The 24,989-nt window shown below is 41.7% G+C and overlaps 1 protein-coding gene across 1 annotated transcript in view; it reads right to left on the bottom strand.

Annotated features, from left to right (window-relative positions):
* The window catches only part of LOC124556487, a 237,195-nt gene extending 212,573 nt beyond the window's left edge, over nt 1–24,622 (bottom strand). The window contains exons 1-2 of the mRNA XM_047130442.1: nt 24,558–24,622; nt 14,675–14,797 (exon numbers count right to left, since the gene is read on the bottom strand). Coding sequence (XP_046986398.1) covers nt 14,675–14,797; nt 24,558–24,619 — 185 coding nt within the window. The 5' untranslated portion in view covers nt 24,620–24,622. The remainder of the gene's footprint in view (nt 1–14,674; nt 14,798–24,557) is intronic.
* Between the last annotated feature and the right edge of the window lie 367 nt (nt 24,623–24,989).

Here is a 24,989-nt window from a genome sequence, read left to right as displayed (position 1 = left end):
AATCATCAAGTCCGCCCCTCTACTCAGAATGAGATCTATGAAATACTGATTCAAACACCAAAAAGATCAAACCGCACTACGTTGGGTTAGTGTGGTTAATCATAGGTAGAAACAGGTACTGGAGAGGAAGGTACATCCCGCGAGTTGTGGGGGACAGTGGTTAGTGTCTCTAGCAGACGTGCTACAAATAGCAGATGTTTGTTGTTTAGTATTTATTATTTCTGGAAGTTTCTTATGTTCTTAATGTTTGCATATTCTGGAATATTCGATAAATAGCAGCACTCTTCGTGAAGGAGGCAGTTCTCTTCTCTCTGTACGCCAGTGCCCATAATAAACGTGATTTCAGTGCTAAATGTTGTACTTCCTTGACGACATTGCTTTCGGATTTGGACTTGATAGTGGTTACGGCGTGACTTATTAGAGTCTTTCGAAGGGAATTATTACACCCATAGTACAACCTGCCTTTGATTGTGGCACCATACACAATCATTAACCCGGCTCCAGGGAGGTAGGGTCCCCTTCCCTATTCCTCCACTGGGGCAATTCCTGTCTGGCGCGTCCACATCGCGGGGGTGGGCATCCTACACTTCAGTAGGCTGGAGTGATAGGATGACTGAGTTCAGGCAGGGACCCAATCCTGTGGGGTAAAACACGTCATCCGTGCCCAGGGTTACGGGTGAAGAATTTAATGGCAGCAACGGCGGAGAAGGAAGACTTCGTAACAGTGAAGTTGGCAGATGAGGCAACCCTCCTTTCTGTGGATTAAATGAGAGGGGAACCACTGCCTTGTGGTGGAGGAGAAACTCCAAAGGCTAAAGGAGACAACCCCAACAGAAAATCCTTTCTTGTGTTAGGCCTAGCTAGCCAGTAGGAAAGTCTTCATATATTGCTTTCAAAACACAGACTAGCCGGGGAACGAACCATTCAGGATTTGACCCCACTGCTTCTTCAAGTACTGGTGCGAATTATGGGAGACCTGATAATATTCATCAGTACAAGAAGATGAAACCAAATGAGCTAAAAAAATAACCTACATATTGTCACCCTTCATATATTAACACTCAATGTAAAAATGGAAGAAACGACAGGTGTACTAACAGAGAGAAAGTTAGATATTTAGGGATTAAGTGAAACGAAGTGGAGGGGAAAAGGTGAGGAAAATCTGAGAGTAGGAGGAAAACTGTACTGAAGTGGGAATAACAATTTTGGAAGAAATGGTGTGGGAGTGATGGTGAATAAGAATGTACAAAGCTGTATTGAAAGCGTGAGATACATATCAGACAGGATCATAATCTTAAACCTGAGATTCCAAAAAGAAACACTAAAAGTTATCCAGATTTATGCACCTCAAGTGGGCTGTAGCGAAGAAGAGAAAATGGACTTTGAAAGTGAGTTAGAGAACTATATAGAGAGTGCTAATATAGTGATGTGAGATTTTAATGCACAGGTAGGCAAAGATATAAAGGGATTTTAGCAAGTAATGGGATGTTTTGGATATGGAGGCAGAAATGAAGAAGGGGAAAGACTCCTGGATTTGTGCCAGAGGAATGGAATGAATATAGCAAACAGCTGATTTATGAAGAGAGAAAGTCATGTTATCACCAGATACAGTTGGGATGGAGGAACCAAAAGTTTAATTGATTATATTCTAGTAGATAGGGAATGGGGAAAGAAAGTAACAAATGTGAAGGTAACTCCAAGTGTGAGTGCTGACAGAGACCATAGATTACTGGTGGGACAATGGAAAATGAATCAGTGTGTGAAAAATAGGAAACAGAAGAAAGTGATGAGGATATGGGATTGGAAACTGAAGGAAAGTGAAAGTGCTGAGAAGTAGAGAGAATTAATCACACAAAAATTTCCAAAAGAAGTTTTCTGCGATGTAGAAAAAGAATGGAGTTTATTCAATGACACTTTAGTCAAAACAACACAAAAAGTGTGTGGTAGAACATCTGGAAAGGAAAAAGTAAGACAGACAAGTTGGTGGGATGATACCACAATCTAAGCAGTTAGAAGAAAAAATGGAGCGTGGAGTAAGTGGTGGAAAACTAAAAATGATGAGGACCATAAAAGATATACAGAGGAAAAGAAGAAGTGCAAAGAAATAGTGGCAACAGCAAAGAGAAAGGCATGGAAAGAGTTTACACAAATACTTGAAGAAGATGTGAAGAGCAATCAGAAAATGTTCTATAAAATGATGAAAAGTAAAGGGAAGGCTTCTGAAGTACCAGTAAAGATGGAAACAGAGTAGTACTGTGATTGAAGATCCAGGGAATATAAAAGATCTCTGGAGAGGATATTTTAAGAAACCGTTAAACGCTGAGGGGCAGGCACGCGAGAAAACAACAAATAATGGAGAAATTGAGAGAAGTTGGGAAGCAGAATTAGGACAAATTACACGGGAAGAAATGGAAATAGCTGCGAAGAAGCTGAATGGGGGGGGGGGGGGGGGGGGGGGAAGCCCCAGCACCTGATGAAGTATCAGTGGACATGATAAGAGCAGCAGGTCCAGTGGGAATGCAGTGGCTGTATAGAGTACTGTCAAGTGTGTGGAGAAATAACACAATACCTGACGATTGGCGAAGAGGAGACATTGTTCCCATCTTCAAAAAAGGCAATAAAAGACTTTGTAAAAACTACAGAGGAATAACCCTTATGAGTCATACAGCCAAGATTTTTGAAAGAAGTTTACTAAATCGAATAAGTGAAAAGATAGAAAAGGAGCTGAGTGAAGAACAGCATGGGTTTAGGAAAGGAAAAGCACGATCGACCTGATATTTTCTATCCGTCAAGTGATGGAAAAAAACTGGGAGTATAACAAAAGGGTGATAATAGTTTTTATAGACTTAGAAAAGGCATATAACTCAGTTAACAGGGAAAGACTCTGGGAAGAAATGAAGAAGATAGGTATAGAAGATGGATACATTAATGTAATAAAGACAATGTATGCCGGCCGCGGTGGCCGTGCGGTTCTAGGCGCTCCAGTCCGGAGCCGCGCTGCTGCTACGGTCGCAGGTTCGAATCCTGCCTTGGGCATGGGTGTATGTGATGTCCTTAGGTTAGTTAGGTTTAAGTAGTTCTAAGTTCTAGGGGACTGATGACCACAGCAGTTGAGTCCCATAGTGCTCAGAGCCATTTGAACCATTTTTTACAACACCATTGGGGAACTTTGAATACTTCGAAATAATACAAGGACTGAAACAAGGAAGTATTCTATCTTCTGTACTTTTTTAATGTTGTGATGGGGGGAATGAAATGGTTCAAATGGCTCTGAGCACTATGGTACTTAACATCTGAAGTCATCATTCCCCTAGAACTTAGAACTACTTAGTCATAACTAACCTAAGGACATCACACATATCCATGCCCGAGGTAGGATTCGAACCTGCGACCGTAGTGGTCGCGTGTTTCTGGACTGAAGCGCCTAGAACCGCTCCGCCACACAGGCCGGCGGAGGGAATGAATAGGGCAGTTAAAGATATAGTAACAGAAAAAGCCAAAAAAATGATTTTTTCAGATGATATGGTAATATGGGGCGATAAAGAGGTAGATGTAAAGTTACAACTTGATGCGTGGAAAAAAATAATGAAAAGGTATGGATTAAAAACAAATAAAGATAAGAATGAAGTAATGGTATTTGGAAGAGACAAAGGGATCAGCGGGACTATTACTTTGAACAGAGGACCCCTAAAAGTGGTAGACAGTTTCACTTATTTAGGGACTGAAATATCTAGTGATGGAAGAATAACCAACGAAATTAATAGGTAGTTACAGAAAGGAGGCAACTTCAACCAAACAATAAAACACCTGATTTGGAATAAGGACGTTTCCGAAAAAGCAAAACTCCTAATGCATAAGAGTTATTACTTCCCTACTGTCACCTATGGAGGAGAGACATGGACAATGACTGAAAGGAACTGGAGCAGACTGCAAGCAGGGGAAATGAAATTTCTCAGAGCAGTTAAGGGAAAAACAAGACTGGACAGAGTAAGGAATGTAGATATTAGAAGGGACCTTAAACAAGAAAGTATGAGAGAAGAATTAAAAAAAAAGATTAAGATTGTACGGGCATGTTAAGTGGACGCGTGGGCAGAGACTTCCCAAAATTATGGAAGAACTAAAGATGGATGGAAAAAGACTTAGAGGGCGCCCAAGAACACGGTGGAAAACGGGAGCGAGAATATCTGTGGAAAGGAGAGGTGTGACCTCGCAGCAAGTGGAGGAAGAAAAGAGGTGGGAGAACCGAGCCAAATGGAGAGGACTCTTCAGCACCCAGACCTGGCAGTAGCTGGAGCGGGATCCGGATACGAAAAAATAGTATAACCTCGCTACCGCCAACAGAAGATAGCGTAAGTCAGTAAAATAATTCCTGTTTTACAGAGAAACAAAGGTGGAGTTCACAGCACACGTGGAGAAACTTTAATTTCTACAGTAGCCAGTGCCTTTAACGTGTGACTAGAATAAGCATCTCAAATTATCTGACACTCATAAATTACTCCCATTTGTAGAACGATCTCAATTAATAACAAACACCAGGTAGCTATAATTAATGTGCAGCTACTCACAGAAATCCAGTGTGGGCCGTAATTATGGTATGACAGCGAAACTTCGTTGATACGCTAATGTATTAATGTGGAACCGATTTACGCTCGAAAAAAATTAGTTCCAATTTTGGCCACCAGGTGCAAAGCACAGCATCTCGTCGACGTCTCCCGTGCGCATATTGCACAACTTGTGTAAGCCGCGGCTAATAATAAAATCAACATTATGCCTTTCTCATTTGTTTGACCTTTTCTGCCCATGTCTCGTTCCTACTTCATTACATACGGAAACATTTCTGTAGGTCTTCCTTGCATTCACAGCGCTAGACTTACTTCTCGTGGCCAAAGTGGGGACTATTTTTTATTTTCAGCGTAAATCGGTTATACGAGGGCAGTTCAATAAGTAATGCAACACATTTTTTTTTTCTGAAACAGGGGTTGTTTTATTCAACATTGAAATACACCAGGTTATTCCCCAATCTTTCAGCTACACAACACTATTTTTCAACGTAATCTCCATTCAATGCTACGGCCTTACGCCACCTTGAAATGAGGGCCTGTATGCCTGCACGGTACCATTCCACTGGTCGATGTCGGAGCCAACGTCGTACTGCATCAATAACTTCTTCATCATCCGCGTAGTGCCTCCCATGGATTGCGTCCTTCATTGGGCCAAACATATGGAAATCCGACGGTGCGAGATCGGGGCTGTAGGGTGCATGAGGAAGAACAGTCCACTGAAGTTTTGTGAGCTCCTCTCAGGTGCGAAGACTTGTGTGAGGTCTTGCATTGTCATGAAGAAGGAGAAGTTCGTTCAGATTTTTGTTCCTACGAACACGCTGAAGTCGTTTCTTCAATTTCTGAAGAGTAGCACAATACACTTCAGAGTTGATCGTTTGACCATGGGGAAGGACATCGAACAGAATAACCCCTTCAGCGTCCCAGAACACTGTAACCATGACTTTACCAGCTGAGGGTATGGCTTTAAACTTTTTCTTGGTAGGGGAGTGGGTGTGGCGCCACTCCATTGATTGCCGTTTTGTTTCAGGTTCGAAGTGATGAACCCATGTTCCATCGCCTGTAACAATCTTTGACAAGAAATTGTCACCCTCAGCCACATGACGAGCAAGCAATTCCGCACAGATGGTTCTCCTTTGCTCTTTATGGTGTTCGGTTAGACAACGAGGGACCCAGCGGGAACAAATCTTTGAATATCCCAACTGGTGAACAATTGTGACAGCACTACCAACAGAGATGTCAAGTTGAGCACTGAGTTGTTTGATGGTGATCCGTCGATCATCTCGAACGAGTGTGTTCGTACGCTCCGCCATTGCAGGAGTCACAGCTGTGCACGGCCGGCCCGCACGCGGGAGATCAGACAGTCTTGCTTGACCTTGCGGCGATGATGACACACGCTTTGCCGAACGACTCACCGTGCTTTTGTCCACTGCTAGATCACCGTAGACATTCTGCAAGCGCCTATGAATATCTGAGATGCCCTGGTTTTCCGCCAAAAGAAACTCGATCACTGCCCGTTGTTTGCAACGCACATCCATTACAGACGCCATTTTAACAGCTCCGTACAGCGCTGCCACCTGTCGGAAGTCAATGAAACTATACGAGACGAAGCGAGAATGTTTGAAAATATTCCACAAGAAATTTCCGGTTTTTTCAACCAAAATTGGCCGAGAAAAAAAAAGTGTTGCATTACTTATTGAACTGCCCTCGTACATTAACGCATTAGAATATCTACGAAGTTTCGCTGTCATACGATAGTTACATCCCACACTGGACCTCTCTGAGTAGCACCTTTATTAGAACCACCGAGTACTTCTGCCTTTCAAGGGATTTTTGGCGGAACACAGCAGCATGGATGATATTTCTAATGGCTGCATTAAACGACATTTAACGCACCGCTGAAAATGTAGATGCTTTAATGAAGGAGGACCCGATCAAAGGAGAATTCCAGTCACAGCCAGAACCTGAAATATTTCCGTGACTCTCCAATATCTAGGCAACTGGAATTTGTGAATACTTTATACAGATTCAGACGCAGGTATCACTGGCCAGATCTATACCGATCCCTTACATGCTATGTGAACCAGTGTAAGGAATACCAACGACGAAAGGACATGCCCTAGTTACCTCTGGGGCTTCTCATACCAATTCTGCCTGCAGGAGCGTCATTCCACAGGACTGGAATCGACCTCTTGGGAAGGTTTCCAAAGTCGACAAATAAGAGCCGATGGACAATAGTCTACACTGTCACCCTCACCTGCTACGCTGTCAACAAAGCTGTGCCGACTGCCGAAGCTACGGAAATTGCAACGTTCCTTGTGTAACGTATCATTTCGAGGCTCGGAGCATCACGTGTGACTGTGGCTGGTCGTGGAAAAATTTTTCAGTCGAAACTTGTGTCAGAAGTAGTGTCACGTTGTGAAATCATCTACAGGATGACAATTTCCTACCACTCATAGAGAAATGGCCTCACAGAACGCTTTATTTTGACGTTCGCAGATATGCTCTCAAAGTTCGCTAATGTCAAATACAGAGACTGAAATATAGTATGTAACACTTATATCGATTAGAAGTAGGTTTAAATTATGTAACGGTGTATCTGCAACTTATGAAGTGTTTATTCCGTGTTGTTTAAACTCCTTGATCTATGGCAAGAAAATTAGAGTTTTGTGTTCTATATATGAAAAAAGCAAAAAAATATGTTGAAATGGTAAATTATTATAGTATGAATATGTTCATAAAAAGAATTTTTTTTAAAAAGCTGGCTCATGCTTAGGGCAATTGTATTTGTAATATGTAAAAGCTGCAGGGAAGTCCCTCTGCAACGGGACTGACATGGCGCGATGTAAAAGGTGGGTTTGGTGGTCGAACTGAGCGGCTCCTTTGTGTGAACGACACGCAGTATGTGGCTAGCCTTAGCACGGTACATTTCGATGGTGCTAAGAGAGGCAATTAGAAGCTGCATTACAATGGATTTGCCTCGGTTGTGGATCTGGCTATTAATTTGGTATTCACGGCATAATATACTGGCTCTCATATGTTGAACACCCGACGCCAAGAAGATAATTTATAGAGCACTCGTACGTCAAGAGCTGTGAGTACAGTTAGCCGCCATGTCGCCGGCCACCAATCTTCGCCACTGCTCCACAGACTTCATACATTCAATTAAGTAATGTATATAGACATGGACCAATTAATTTGTGTGTTGTTTCAACAATACTCACTTAAAACATAAATATGCGTCCGGAATCATGTTTTCAGTTCTGATCACGAACCTACGTAGGGTCCTCACCTAAGTGCTACTAAAACCGAGTGTCCTGATTTAAAAGAACAATTCTTGTATAAACGTGTTTAAAAGCGATTTTTGTCTAAATTAAAAGGAGTAGTAAAAGTTAAAGCTGAAACCACAAAAGTGAAGTTAGATAGGCTTCTGCTAAAGTATGCTTAGTTTATTAAGAATTATGCAAATTGTACTACTTTGCTTCCGCCGTTTTTTCTCAATATTCGAGGCTTTAATGAAACAAATTGGTTACACATGTATCATTCAAAGTTTTTCCATCGCTGGCCACTACTTTCTCCCATCTTTCGGGCAGTGTACGAATCCCGCGTCGAAAAAATTGTTCATCTTTTGAAGCGATCCACGAATCGATCCAATTTGTGACTTCTTCATGAGATCGGAAGTATTGGTCAGCCAGGTCATGCGCCATTGATCTAAACAGGTGATAGTCAGAGGGAGCAATGTCTGGAAAATACGGCTGGTCGGGTAGGACTTTCCATTTTAACGTTTCCAAGTACGTTTTGACCTCTTTTGCAACGTGGTCGTGCTGCAAAATCACTTTATCGTCCCTCTCGCTGCACTGCGGCCGTTTGCCTTTTAATGCTCTGCTCAAACGCATTATTGCGTTAGATAACTAGCACCTGTGAGTGTTTCACTTGGTTTTAACACCTCAGTACACGATGCCGAGCTGGTCCCACCAAATGCAGAGCATGATCTTGGAGCCGTGAATATTCGGTTTGGTCGTCGACATAAAAGCATGGCTGGAATATCCCCATGATTTTTTGCGTTTAGGGTTATCCTAATGAACCCATTTTTCGTCCCCGGTCACAATGCGATGCAGAAATCCCTTCCATTATTGCCTCTGAAGCAACTGTTCACAAACACACGGGCGCCGTTCAACGTCTCTTGGTTTCAGCTCACACGGGACCTAAGTTCCTACTTCCTGATTCATGCCCATAGCCTTGAGACGTTTTGAAATGGCTTGCTGTGTCACTCCCACTAATCGTGACAATTCTTCTTGTGTTTGACGCGAGTCTCCTCTCAGCAATGTTTCCAATTCTGCATCTTCGAAAACATTCTCTCTTCCACCACTATGCTGGCCTACGACGTTAAAATCACCGTCCTTGAAGCGTTTAAATCACTCACGACACGTTCTTTCACTAATAGCGTCCATAACATACGTACTTGAGAGCATTTGATGAGACTCAGCCGCTGTTTTCTTCATATTGAGACAAAACAGTAACACCTCCCGCAAATGACGAGAATTAAGCTCGTAAACTGACATTTTCAATCAAGAACAACTTTATGATGCAGACACAAATCGACTAATGTTTGAATGAGGTTATGTTGACCGAGATCCAAGCTAGCCGCCAGACGTCTGTGATCTGTTTCTTTCGGTCGCTACCTACCGTTGTCGCCAACTAACGGCAAACTGCAGACGCAAAGTTGTACACCTTGTAGTTTTCTTGGATTACTGTGCAGTATTGTTTAAATATTATTACAAAGAATACCTGCTTCACAGGTAATTAAAGTTCAAGTACGTATAAATCTTTAATGAACAGATTTACGACAGTAATGTTAGAAAAAAAATTATGCACAATTTTAAAGAAGGTGTATTTTTGGTACCCATCATGAAAGGTTCCTTTTGGAAGTTAATTATACACACTATTATATTTTATTGTCTTGCAAAGTAATTTATGAACTACTCCAAGTCAAAAGAATGATAAGCTTTTAGAGGTAGCCTTTACTGTTCTAATAACCAAAGAGCGTTGACTAGTCAAACTATACTAGTTTTTGGGTCTCCATCATATTCTCCACCTATTAAGAAAAAAATTGAACTATTACTGTTGCTAATAAAACTGATATATGTAGAGGAGCTTAAACAGTGTATTTATGATGTTATTCATCTTTATTTCTATTCTTCATGTCAGCCAAGACAGAAGCCCCTCATGTCCAAATTTAGTTCTGCACTTCATGCAGTGACATTTCAGTATTTGATTAAGTGATGCTCTTGAGGGTGCCTGTCATTAGTATGAGCTTGGTGCAACTTTCCTCCCCATAATTTACTGGTGTGTATGTTATTGGTAACTGCTGCTACACACAGTACAGAGTGCACTGTGACAGTTTGTATCCTATTTGCTTTTCAAAGGGAAATCTCAACAAAATTAGCTTCAGTAACCAATATTCAATTTTCTGAAATATTTATTTCCAAATTAAGGTGCGTAATTGGGCTGGCAACCGTTCATTTTTTTTTTTTCATTTATGATTTTACCATTTTCGTTAACTCCAAAGATGAAAGACGGTTTGGTTTTTCTGTAATTCCACCAAAATCGAAATTATAGTCCGATACCCTTGTCCATTAGACACACACGCGGTCAAACTTTTAAATCCTCTCAGAGGGTAACATTAGCGTGTTTCACGGCACGTTATGATATTCATGTATAAAACAACGAGGCAAAACTTCACAGACTTTACACCGTTCTTTCAGCTAAGCAGTCACAACACCAAAACAAAATGTATACACTCTTCCCGTTTCAACCGCACAGTAATCAAGTTGACCAGGTAGAAGAAGACTAGATTCATAACCTATTTCAGTTCTTTGGATTACTATCGATGGGGCTACATAAGACAATTGGATTTGCGCAGCAGACATACCTAATGCGGAGGCTCTTCATTAGCAGGTCATGAAAACGTTCGAAACCATTTGAGACTGTCATGGGGTGTTTGGGCATCTGAAAGAGTCCCGGCAGTCCATGAGTGTGCAGAAGCAGTGGCGGACATCTTGAGCGTTTGTTAGAATTCTGAATTGAGAATTTTGTAGAATGTTGTTCATTAATAATTCATAATCGGAGGATTTTACGATATATGTTTTTATCGAATTTTCCTGCCGGCCGCGGTGGCCGTGCGGCTCTAGGCGCTTCAGTCCGGAACCGCGCGACTGCTACGGTCACAGGTTCGAATCCTGCCTTGGGCATGGATGTGTGTGATGTCCTTAGGTTAGTTAGGTTTAAGTAGCTCTAAGTTCTAGAGGACTGATGACCTCAGATGTTACTTTGCGCCAGGAAGGGCTTTCAACAAGGGAAGTGTCCAGTCGTCTCGGAGTGAACCAAAGCGATGTCGTTCGGACATGGAGGAGATACAGAGAGACAGAATCTGTCGATGACATGCCTCGCTCAGGCCGCCCAAGGACTCCTGCTGCAGTGGATGACCGCTACCTATGGATTATGGCTCTGACTCAAACTGCGCACAATGGGCTGCATGATGCGCAACGTCACTCCCGATGTCTATGGCGAGGTCCATCTTTGCAACCACGACACCATGCAGCACGGTACAGATGGGCCCAACAACATGCCGAATGGACAGCTCAGGATTGGAATCACGTTCTCTTCACCTATGAGTGTCGCATATGCCTTCAACCAGACAATCGTCGGAGACGTGTTTGGAGGCAACCTGGTCAGGCTGAACGCTTTAGACACATTGTCCAGCGAGTGCAGCAAGGTGGAGGTTCCCTGCTGTTTTGGGGTGGCTTTATGTGGGGTCGACGTACGCCGCTGGTGGTCATGGAAGGCGCTGTAACGGTTGTACGATACGTGAATGTCATCCTCTGACCGATAGTGCAACCATATCGGCAGCATATTGGCGAGGCATTCGTCTTCATGGGCGACAATTCGCGCCCCCATCGTGCACATCTTGTGAATGACTTCCTTCAGAATAACGACATCGCTCGACTAGAGTGGCCAGAGCATGTTCTCCAGACATGAACCCTATCGAACATGCCTGGGATATATTGAAAAGTGCTGTTTATGGATGACGTGACCCACCAACCACTTTGACTGATCTACGCCGCATCGCCGTTGAGTGGGAAAATCTGGGCCAACAGTGCCTTGATGAACTTATGGATAGTATGCCACGACGAATACGGGCATGCAGTAATGTAAGAGGACGTGCTACTGGGTATTAGAGGTATTGGTGTGTACAGCAATCTGGACCACCACCTCTGAAAATCTCGCTGTATGGTGGTACAACACGCAATGTGTGGTTTTCATGAGCAATAAAAAGGGCCGAAATGATGTTTATGTTGATCTCTATTCCAATGTTACTCTGCAGTGATATATCATGCGAAAATTATTCTCGTCCTTAAGTTTTGCACACCACTGTATCTGCGAACGGTCACCATTAGGCATTTAAAAATATGTCACTGAGTGATTAGCTGTCGTTTAAACAATAAAGGAGACTTTCCTCTACTTGGCAACAACTTGTGTTTAACTAACGCTTCTAACCAAAGCACCAAATGCTGGCATCCTACAATTAAGTCTGAATGCGACATCAGTTCTCTACAGATGGCAGCACTTTCCGAAAGGAATATTAGGGAACTGCTGACATGGCCGATTAGGACATTTATGTAAATTGTGAGTAACAAGTGTTGAACGGCGTGTCCCTGGCTACACTTTATGTTAAGATCGATTCCAACGAAGGGTTTCAGTCAGAAAACTTAGTTCTGAGTTCTACTTGACATAATTCCACGATGCAGCCGCACGTCTGCAGCGTACTTTCCTCATTAACCACTGGTGTGGAACTGTCAGAAGAGTCATGAAACACTGCATCTCCTTAACTGCTGCGGTAATTGTATGACTAAGGCAATAAACGCGCCAGTTGAGCGTCAATAATAACGACGGATACACATAAATTACACGTTTTATGTATCAAAAGATTTGTGGTACGTCCAAGACGTTGAACGTTATATGTAAAACTATATTAATGTGGAAGCTAGTAAAAAAAAGATTTATAAAGTAAATGTTTCGATGCAGAGATGTGAGTCACTGTGTCGCAAAACAAGTTTCAGTAATCGGTGTACACAGTCAGCATTCCAGCACTCATCAACTTAGAAGTGAAAAAGGAATTAAAATTACATTCAGGTTACTAATAGTGAATTTCTTACTGAAATATACAAGCGATTACCATAAACTTGCAGTGAAATACTTACTCGTTTTAGTCCCATGATCTCGGTTAGCAACTGAAAACTACATTCATTCTCGGAATAATCTTGTCACTGAATCTAACCAAACACTTTGTTGAATACGCCATAACCAAAAACTAGGCACATAGAATCCACAAACCCGTCTCATATTTCCACTATTTAGGCAATGTCAGTTGCAGAATGTTATCCTCAGTTAGAAAAGCCCTGTATTTCATCAATGCATACGGTTTCTACTGAATAAAAGAATTATTCTGTACCCAGACACTCACGCATACATATGCACACGCCACGCTATTACTTACTTTGCCATTTCCCCTGTTGAGGCTACTTTTTATCAAAAAACATACACTATGTGATCAAAACTATCTGGACACCTGACTGAAAATGACTTAAAAGTTCACGGCGCCCTCCATCGGTAATGCTGGAATTCAGTATGGTGTTGGCCCACCCTTAGCCTTGATGACAGCTTCCACTTTCGCAGGCATACGTTCAGTCAGGTGCTGCAAAGTTTCTTGGGGAATGGCAGCCCATTCTTCACGGAGTGCTGCACTGAGGAGAGGTATCAATGTCGGTCGGTGAGGCCTGGCAAGAAGTCGGTGTTCCAAAACATAACAAAGGTGTTCTGTAGGATTCAGGTCAGGACTCTGTGCAGGCCAGTCCATTACAAGGATGTTATTATTGTCGTGTAACCACTCCGCGACAGGCCGTGCATTACGAACAAGTGCCTGATCGTGTTGAAAGATGCAATCGCCATCCCCGAATTGCTCTTCAACAGTGGGAAGCAAGAAGGTGCTTAAAACATCAATTTAGGCCTGGGCTGTGATAGTGACACTCAAAACAACAAGGGGTGCAAGCCCTTTCCATGAAAAACATGACTACACCATAACACCACCGCCTCCGAATTTTACTGTTGGCACTACACACGCTGGCAGATGGCATTCACCGGGCATTCGCCAGACCCACACCCTGCCATCGGATCGCCACATTGTATACCTTGATTCGGCACTCCACACAACGTTTTTCCACTATTCACTCGTCCAATGTTTACGCTCCTTACACCAAGCGAGTCGTCGTTTGGCATTTACCGGCGTGATGTGGGGCTTATGGGCAGCCGGTCGACCATGAAATCCAAGTTTTCTCACCTCCCGCCTAACTGTCATAGTACTTGCAGTGGATCCTGATGCAGTTTGGAATTCCTGTGTGATGGTCTGGATAGATGTCCGCTTATTACACATTATAACCCTCTTCAACCGTCGGCAGTCTCTGTCAGCCAACAGAGGAAGTCGGCCTGTACGCTTTTGCTTTATACGTGACCCTTAATGTGTCCACTTCACTATCACATCGAAAACAGTGGACCTAGGGATGTTTAGGAGTGTGGAAATCTCGTGTACAGAAGTACGACACAAGTGACACCCGATCACCTGACCACGTTCGAAGTCCTTGAGTTCCGCGGAGCGCCCCCCATTCTGCTCTCTCACGATGTCTAATGACTACTGAGGTCCCTGATATGGGTACTTGGCAGTAGGTGGCAGCACAATGCACCTAATATGAAAAACGTATGTTTTGGGGGGTGTTCGGATACTTTTGACCACATAGTGTATGTTTCTACTAAGTTTAAGCAAATTTACATGACATTGTAGAAAAAGAAGGTTAAATGCGTGCTTATATAAGTATGTAGTCTTTTCTAGTACATGTAGATATTTGCTATCCAAGAAAATAGAACAGAGATTTGTGTCACTCCTATCATTGAGTTGAATATTTAAAGTGATGCATTGGGACAGAACGTTATAAACATAAATGAGACTCTTGTAGAAAATATAAAATATTTGTGGGCGTATATATTGTATAAATAATACTTACGGTATCTGGCGAAGAGTCCGCGGTTCAGAACTTGGCTGCGTCACACTACTGCAAGACTCAGTAAGAGTTTTTTCTGAAGGTGATTTAAGTTTCCACTTCTTCTTCTTCATTTCACTCATGGACCTAGATAATTATTTGAAGGTAAGTCTTTAATAATATGTGCAGTTCCCTTACGTTTAAATTTGTTACGCGAGTCCTAGAAGACAAAAATGCTGTTGTAGAAGGTAAAGACAGCGCCACTCATCTTATGATTGAAATATAACAGAAAAAGTGCAGTGCAAGGTCAATGACACAAATACTAGATTTATTTTGGAAAGGGTAAACAAGGCAAAGACACTATGGCCAGTGGCCAAAGTTGAAACAGGCGCTGCAGCTAGCGACTACGATATTTCTGGAATCAAGTTACAGGACAAAACTGTTGCAAATACTAACCAAATACCAAAACTATTAAATGAATACCTCATAATAAGTAAAAGAGTGATGTAGAAAATTACACAGATACGGTTAATTCCTTTGGAACTGAGCAATCTGAAAGTTAACGGTAAATTCAGCGAAGCTACAGCAAAAGATACACAAAATGCAACACTAGCACTAAAAAATAAGACATCAGCAGTGTGGGATGGAATATCAACCAAAGCGTTAAAAGCAGTCTCTAAAATAGTTACGCAGCTATTATCCACAATAGTTCATCAGTCCTTTGGAAAAGGTTGTTTCCTAGATACTCTGAAGTATGCACTAGTTACCACAATTAAAAAAAGGCACAAAAAAGCAAATGGGAAACTATTCTCCAGTCTCTCTTCTTCTTCTTCCATCGCTCTCAGAAATATTTGAAAAGATTGTCACAATACAAATTCTAGATTTGAAACAAAAATTTAGTATAATTTCAAAACGTCAGTACGTGTTCCATAAAGAACAGCATCTGCCATTAGTAAATGTGTGGACAAAATTAGTTACTCTCTGTACAACACCCAGAAAGCGACAAGAATTTTTTGTGATCAATTAAAGGCCTTTCATGGTATGAAGCAGTGCTTGCCACTTGCTAAACTGAAAAAATATGGGATTAGGATCATTGTATTAGAATGGTTTAGGTCTTACCTAACCAGCTGAAGACAAAGCGTCGTTATAACATAAGAGAGGAGAAATTATGCTTCAGAATAGAAAACCGTTTCACAAGAAGTTTTCCAAGGTTCAGTCTTAGGTCCCACACTGTTTCCGTATTACATAAATAATATATCGTTCAATATTGACTGTCACTCAGTTTTATATGCTGATTACATATCTATGGCCATTGAGAGTAACAATAATGATCAGATTCCTCAAACTGTCATAAATATCCTACAAAAATTAGATGACTGGTTTCATCAAAATAGGATAAAGTTAAATATGGAAAAAATCAGTTAATGCAGTTCAAAACAAAACAAAACTAGTAAAGCTGAATAATGTTCAAACCCATCACAAACCCAGGATTTGCTGTATTTGTTTGAAATTCCTAGGGATGCAACTGGATTATTATCTGTTTATTCTCGGCCAGGCATCTACAGTACCTCACAACTAATTTGCAGTGACGATATTATACAATGCATCCAGCATGAATATCAGGAAAGTAGTATATAACATGCACTTAGAATCAATAATAAGTTACATAATTATATTCTGGGCAGCTCGAACAATATATCTCGAATATTAACACTTCAAAAACAATCATTAGAAAATATACACCATGCGGAGCGAAGAAAATCATTTCTCCCTCTTCTAAAAAATCTTGGTACACTAAGTGTTCTCTCACTCTACACTTGTGGACTGATGATCTATGTTTACAGTAATCCAGATTTATTTATAGCAAATCAATTTCCATATGATTATAGCACCAGAAATGAAAATAATTCTATGCTGCCTAACCATCGATCAAAATTTTACGTTTAAACTCGGGGTATGAAATATCATAACAAAGTAAAAGGAATAGATTTCCTCAATATTAATTTAGAAACATCGAAGAAGTTAGATGACAAGTTGGTGCAGATATTTTATTATTCAATTCAAGAATTCATAAAGTACATGAGAATTTAAGCGGGAGAGACCACATACTTGAGATTAAAGTTTTTTATTTTTAAAAAAATCAGTAATTACGCATCCTGTACAGTATATTATGTTAGTAATATTTTAAGAAAAACTGTAAACAATCTTTAGTGCTTTAATGAGGCTCCTGTACATTAAGTCACTGACTTGAAATAGTATGTTATTTATGAGACAATAAACTTCTATTTTTGTTCTTCTATCTCTATTTATGAGACCACATGTTGTCAGGTACTGCAAGAAACAAGTCTCAGCACACACAAAGTTAGGCCGAGAGTGGTTGTTTCTCACAACAACAAGATTCTTCATGCCCAGAGTAAAATTTCCGTGCTAACGTACAAATTACGGAAATTTTCACTGAGGTACACAAGTAGGCTAATAATAAGTCAATTTCAGGTCTTTCACAAAGTTTTATTTGTTTCAGGTCTACCTTCCTACAGTAAATCCATAAATATTTGTTTCAGAAAATATTGCGTCACATGTGATTCAATAAATATTTAAGTGTTCATATAAACCACAAATTTATGTTTGACATTATCTGAGAAATGAACTTCAAGCTGAAATTCTATTTGCACATGGTGCTGCTGCCTATTTTTGTTTGACGGTAACCATGTGTGTAATCAACATTATCTCGACAAAGAATGACGAGTATTTCAATTAAATTAACCAAGTCTGGAAGAGAAGCACATAAAATAGATGTAAAGCAGGGGTAGACCTAATAATGAATAAGAAAATAGGAATGCGAGTAAGATATTATGAACACGTAGTTAACGCATAATCGGAGCCAAGATAGACACAAAACCAACACCTTGCCACATTAGTTCAAGTTTATATGCCAATTAGCTACGCAAATGATGAAGAGATTGAAAGAATGTATGAAGAGACAAAATATTTAGATACTTAAGGGAGACAAAAATTTAACTGTGAGGCGTGTCTGGAATTCGCTAGCAGGAAAAAAAAAGAGAAGGCCAAATAGTAGGAGAACATGGACTGGGGAAAAGAAATGAAAGAAGAAGCCACCTGATAAAATTTTGCAGAGAGCATAATTTAATCATCGCTAACGCTTGATTTAAGAATCATGAAGGAAGATTATATACGTGGAAGAGATCTGGAGACACTGGAAGGCTTCAGATTGATTATGTATTCTAAGACAAAAAAAAAAAAAAATGACGCACCATGAAGGAATTACCCGAATGGGACGGAAATTGGTAGATGTGGCGCACATGTACAGACTACAAATGATTACAATTTCAGAAAAATTGGTGCATGACGGAGGGCACCTTGTACCACTACTAGTTTCCTGTTCCACTCGCAAATAGAGCGAGGGAAAAACGACTATCAAGAAGCCTCCGTACGAGCCCTCCATTTCTCGGACCGTATCTTCACGGTCCTTAGGCAGAATGTGCATTGACAACACTAGAATCGTTCTGCAGCCGGCCTCAAATGCCGGTTCTCTAAATTTCCACAGTAGCGCCTTGCGAAAAGAACGTCGTCTTCCCTCCAAGGATTCCCGTTGGAGTTCACGAAGCATCTCCGTAATACTTGCGTGCTGATTGACACTACTGATAGCATATCTAGCATCACGCCTCTGAAATGGTTTGATGTCTTCCTTTAATCCGACCTGTACTCCCGGGAAAGATGCTCAGTACTCATTTGATAGCAGGCCAAGTGGACCTAGGCCGTCCTGGAGGGACTGGGACGAGGGAAAATCTTCGCTTCTATCCGGGATAAGCCAACAGTCCTGAGGTTAAAATATTTAATTCCGGATGAGTACCTTGAGGAGAGACGTCTGTAAGCTGTAAGGGAATGAAGACCTACTAGGAACGTGAGATATTTAGCATCTCGAACTAGGAGATGGAAACATGAAACTGTCATACAGAGGACGAAGTTCTTGCATATTAGCAATGAGTACAAACTGAAAGGTCGACAAGCTTCTTTGTCAATAGCCTTTGTATATATGGATCCACAGCTGCTGTCCATTTCTTAAAATAAGCCATTTTCCAGCGTAAGCTGTAATTTTATTTTAAAACGGCGCACTTTATTTCATTAGTAGCTCTAGTTAATTCCGCTCCCTTGGACATCACTAAACTACGTGGGTACAAATATTGTCATTCTTAGAGCATATTATGATCCACAGGCAGTGTAGGATAAAGCAACACGTGATGGCGTCCGTACTAAAAAGTTCTGCACAACCATAATAGGTATGTATACGACTAACATAGGCCTAAGTGTTAAGTTCTCGTGTAAAATTAAGAAGTTGCAGCACTTAAGTGGGTTTCGGCACCAAGCCTGCGTACATAACACTGAAATACTTTAGTGTAACTATTGAACTGGAAACACTCTTTGCGTGGTTAACGTCTGTAAAGTCATCCGATGTTGCTACTGCTGTATGGATCATAATATGCTGTGAACAGAACAATTTTTGTTGCAACGTAAATTGATAATGACCAAGGGAGCGACATTTGCTAATTACTAATACTGGAATGATCTGTTGATTTCAAAACGAAAGATCAGCCAACGCAGAAGAATTACTTTTTTTAAGATATGTCTGTGTCAAAATCAAGGTGGATAATGAACAGACCGCCATATAGCTTGCCAACGGCCTTGCCGCAGTGATAACACCGGTTCCCGTAGGATCACAAAAGTTAAGCGCTGTCACCGTCTGGATCTACCGAGTGTTCTTAGCAAGCAGGGTGGACTCAATTCTCGTGAGGCCAGTTGAGGAGCTACTTGATTGAGAATTAGCGACAATAGTCACGAAAAGTAACAACGGCCTGGAGAGCAATGTGCTGGCTGCATGCCCCTCTGTAACGCCGAGGCCTGAGGATGACACGGCGACCGTCAATAACTTTGGGCCTTCAAGGCCTGTTCCGACGGTATTCCTTTTGTCATCTAACATGCCCGTCTCAAACATTCAAGGATCTATTGGAAGTACGATATAAGGTTATAACTTTGTGGTTTTTAATCGTACTCGAGAGAACTTAAAGATATGACTACAGTTATATGACACTTGTTGTGATTCGGAGCGGAATCTTCCCTAAAGAGAGGCGATTAGAGCATGCCGCGACAGTTTTCGTGATAAATTTCCTGGGCTCTCTGGAGTACTTGACAAACATCTCTTTATTTAGAAAATCATAGCTGCTTCATTATTTCGAAAGGTGAAAGAGTTTCAGGCTCTGACCCTATAACAAAATAATCTCTCCTTCGAGTAAACTCGCGTGCTGACACCTTGATTCAACGCATTCAACGATTCTATAAATATCTGAGGTAAGTAGCTTAGGTGACTCATCTTGTGTTTTTCCTGCGTGGAAAGACTGAACAGAAAGAAAACGCGTCGAAACTGTTCGTAAAGAATGGTTAGGAAGAAGGTACCAGCCAAGTTTCTAAAGTGCTGGTTGAAGAAAGGTGCAGTAAAGCGAACTAGCCGAGCTAGGTTGTGATACTAGCTCACAACTAAGAATATATATGTTACGATACGCGCGGTAAAATCTCACTGCTGCGTAACTAACAAGGGAACCTCCCCATCGCACCCCCCTCAGATTTAGTTATAAGTTGGCACAGGGATAGGCCTTGAAAAACTGAACACAGATCAATCGAGAAAACAGGAAGAAGTTGTGTGGAACTATGAAAAAAAATATGCAAAATATACAAACTGTGTAGTCGATGCGCAAGGTTGGTAACATCAAGGAGAGTGTGAGCTTACGAGCGCCGTGGTCTCGTGGTTAGCGTGAGCAGCTGCGAAACGAGAGGTGCCTGGTTCAAGTCTTCTCTCGAGTGAAAAGTTTAATTTTTTATTTTCAGACAATTATCAAAGTTCAGGCACTCACACATAATCAACTTCGCTCTCCAAAATTCCAGAACATGTTCAGATTTGCTTGGACATATGCAGGATTTGACGGTCTGCGCACGGAAACATTTGAAAACGTAAAAAACATATGTTTTGACAGAGCACAGGGAAAACTGCAACTGTGAAACTGTTGCATTCATTTGTTGCAGTTTATGTGACAAACTCTTATGTTTCCATCACTTTTTTGGGAGTGATTATCATATCCACAAGAAAACCTAAATCGGGCAAGGTAGAAGAATCTTTTTATCCATTCGCCAAGTGTGCAATTTAGGTGGGTCGACAACATATTCCTGTCATGTGACGCACATGCCGTCACCAGTGTTGTATAGAATATATCAGACGTGTTTTCCTGTGGAGGAATCGGTTGACCTATGACCTTGCGATCAAATGTTTTCGGTTCCTATTGGAGAGGCACGTCCTTTCGTCTACTAATCGCACGGTTTTGCGGTGCGGTCGCAAAACACAGACACTAAACTTATTACAGTGAACAGGGACGTCAATGAATGAACGGACAGATCGTAACTTTGCGAAAATAAAGAAAGTAAAATTTTTGTTTGAGGGAAGACTTGAATCAAGGACCTCTCGTTCCGCAGCTGCTCACGCTAACCACAGGACCACGGCGCTTCTCAGTTCAGAGTGTCCTTGATGTTGTTTATCCTACACATGGACTACTCAGTTTGTATGTTTTGCTTATTTTTTCATAGTTCCACACAACTTCTTCCTGTTTTCTCGATTGATCTGTGTTCAGTTTTCCAAGGCCTATCCTCTGTGTCAATTTATAACTAAATCTGAGGGGGGTGCGATGGGGAGGTTTCCTTGTAAGAAACGATCAAAGGAGCATATTTACAAGTACGTGGTTGGTTCAGTGCGTATCTGACAAATAGAATCCAGTACGTTTTACTGGGCGCCTAATGGGTTGGGTTGCTTGAAGGTGGAGACCAGACAGCGAGGTCATTGGTCCTTGGGCGGCTAATGTTCCACAGAAACGAGAGCAACATCGTGTGTGCCACAACGAAGTGTAATAGGACCACTAATAGTCTCAATACGCAAAACGATTTCTCAGACAGGATAAGCAGCACCTCTACAAGATTGTTCGCTGGCGATGCAGTTGTGTACAGGAACTTTTCGTTGTTGGACGTTGTAAGGAACTCCAGAAAGCCTTGGACAAAATTTCCACTTGATGCAATGCAATGAATTGCAGCTCTCTTTAAAAGTGCTTAAATGTAAGATAGTGACTATGACAGAGAGAAAGAAGCCGATAGTACCTGATTGCAAGATTAGTGATGAACGTTTTGAGGACATCACATCGTTTAAGTAGTTAACGGTAATACTAAGAAGCCGCATGGAATAGGACAATCACTAAAACCAGTATTAGGGAAGGCGAATGGAAGGCTTAAATATGTTGGAATAGTTCTGAGAGAATTAAATGCGTCTGTAAAGGAAATCGCTTACAAGACTTTAGTATGATCAAATCCAGAGTAGCGTTCCAGTGCTTGGAGTCCGTATCAAATAGGCATCAGAACGAATGAATTTCGTGATGCGTAGCAGGAAGAGGTCGGTATGGCTCATACCAAAGTATAACAGAAATGCTCGAGGGCCTTAAATGGCCCTTCACTGCAGGATGATGTAGGCCTCGCGAAACCCTGTTAGATAAATTTAGAGAACCTACATTCTAAAAGGTATCAAAGAAATTTCAAGAAAACAGAAATTATGGAAACTACACCTACCACTTCATCGCACACAGGAAAAGAAAAAATGAAAGTATTTTCTATGTTCAATTAATCGTACCTCGGCTCCCAGACTTCTGCTGACGGTGATTGCAGCCGCGAAGTCAAGAGACGCTTGTTATTTGGCAGAAAGGCAATGTCCAACCCTGACATTGCTTTAAGGAGTAGAGACATAACTTTAACAACAAAAACCCGTATACTAAGGGCTACGGTCATTTCAGATGTGATGTACGGATGTGAGACCTGGATCACATGAAAGGCTGGACGGCATAGAATAGACGCCTTTCAGTTGTGGTGTTGGTGGAAACTCTTAGAGTTCTACTGAACGCAAATAGAACGAATAGGTCAACATTACAGCAAATAAAACCAGACTGCTCCTTAGAAGCTCTGATATTTAAGTAAAAACTGTTCAATTTTGGCACATTATGAGAAAACATTCGGTGGAAACGACGTTAATACAGGAGAAGATCAAAGGCACAAGGGGGACAGGGCGGCAAAGGATGAGATGGATCGATGGCATCGCAGAAGTAATGAATTCCAACCCGTAAAGTCTGCGGGAGAATGTGCAGGACAGAACAAACTGGTGTACCTTGGTTCATAGAGTCGCGGAGACTTGGAATCGAGACAGACATTCTAAAAAGAACAATACACAACTATTACGCTGCCACCATTGTATGTCACGCTTAGAGAATATGTGCGCAGTGTAAGAAGGATTAGGGCATGCACAGAGGTATATAGATAGTCAATATGTGAATGGAGTAGGGCAGAAAATCACTAAAACTTATACGATGTATCCTCCACGATGCCTTGTACAATTCCTTTTGAAGTGTAATAGCTGACAAGCCGGCCAAAGCAGTCATTTACGACGGAGGAACACGTAAAAGCAAAAACTGATGAACTTGGAAACTTCATAAAACTAGTAATCAGAGAGAAATGGAACGGAGAACGGTAAGGGTCATCAAAACACAAAAGCAGAGATTATGTACACAGCATAGGTGACTACGTTCTACAATGAAAAACGTCATTGCTCCTGGAGATTCGAGAACACTGTAACAAGCCTCACGTTCAACTACAGCTGATACAGGAAACATCTACAGCTTGGCGGTTTAGTGGTCCCCTTCAGGCAACTACTGTAACAGAATAGGTTGTACATCACGTATTCTCCGACCGTCTGAACAGATACGACAGTTCAAGTCAATTACTGACGTCTAGGCTGCCATAAAGAGCTAGAGAGTACCATCTAATGTATTCACTTTTAATTTCACCTTTCAGCACCTATTTCTTTTGAAGACAGATGTTCCACAGCCACAAGTTGCTCTTATTTATTTATTTGTCTTTAGTTCTTTGCAATTTCAGTTTCGCTGCGACCAACGGTGATCCCAGCCTGACGGCTTCGCTGGTGGATAATTGCTTGAGAATGGAGCTGCAATCCCGAAAATACCGGACTGTTTGAATTAAAGTGCAACTACTCGCGTATGTCCAGTGTAGGCTGTAATTATTGTATGGCAGGGAAACTTGGTAGATGTTCTAATGCGATAATGCGGAACCGTTTTACGCTGAAAAAAAATTTAGTTTCAATTTTGGACACTAGATGCAAATGTGGCTCTGTGAGTGCATGAAAGACGTATGGAAATGTTTCCATATGTAATGTGTTAAGAATAGAACGTGAGCAGAAAATGTCAAACAAATGAGAAAGGCATAATGTTAATGTTACTCGTCACTTACACAATTTGTTCAGTATGAGGACTGGAGACGTCGGCGAGATGTTGTACAGCTGGCCAAAACTGGAACTAATTTTCTTCCAGAGTAAATAGGTTCCGCGTAAACGCATTAGCGTATCTTCTTAGTTTCGCTACCGCACGATAACTACAGCCCACAATTGGCTTACTTGAGTAGCTGCAATTTAATTATATGCACCCAGTAGTCGCAAGGAAAGAAAAATACATAAATAAAATAATAGATGTATAACATTTGTTGCCAAAACACTCTACCGTCTACGGTAAAACAACAAAATTCTCCTTGAAAAGTAACAGAGAAGATACACACACACACACACACACACACACACACACACACACACACACACACACACATATTATGGCTGCATGAATCCCTTCTCAGATACCGGGATAATAGAAGAAAAGAAGTTGTGATACTCAGCCTCATGCAATGCCGAAAGAGGAAAAGTGCTGAAAGTCGAGTGCGAAGAGCGTATCGGTGCGAAGTGTGAGCCTACCGATAGACGGAAGGCGGCGAGAATCCGCAGAGCTCGACGGCGAGCACGTCCGCAGGGTCCATAGCGCGCTGCGCGACTGGCGCAGCCGCTGCGTGCGCCGGCAACAATGCGGGAATCTGCCGCGGCCATCTTTCCGGTCGCACAACGCCCGCACTCTGCTTGCGCAACAACGAACCGTGTCCGTGGGGCCGCGCCAGCGGCTCTACTCGAAAGCGCTGCTGCAACCCAGCCAGCCTTCATTCATTATCTTGACGATGTCTCCTCATCGGAGAGCGTTACGACACGGCTACATATGACGAAGTCTGCGATATTTGCCTTATTCTGGTTGAATGTTCCGTTGCAAAAATCTGAAGGGGAAAATACAGGAAGCAAAAGCCTATCTACAGCTTGCACAGAACCCAGATTACAGTTATAAGAGTCCCGGGACATGAA

Source organism: Schistocerca americana, chromosome X (assembly GCF_021461395.2).
Source record: "Schistocerca americana isolate TAMUIC-IGC-003095 chromosome X, iqSchAmer2.1, whole genome shotgun sequence".
Taxonomy (NCBI): Eukaryota; Metazoa; Arthropoda; class Insecta; order Orthoptera; family Acrididae; genus Schistocerca; species Schistocerca americana.
The sequence above is the reverse complement of the archived record's forward strand: the minus strand, read 5'-3'. Positions and strand labels throughout refer to the sequence as shown.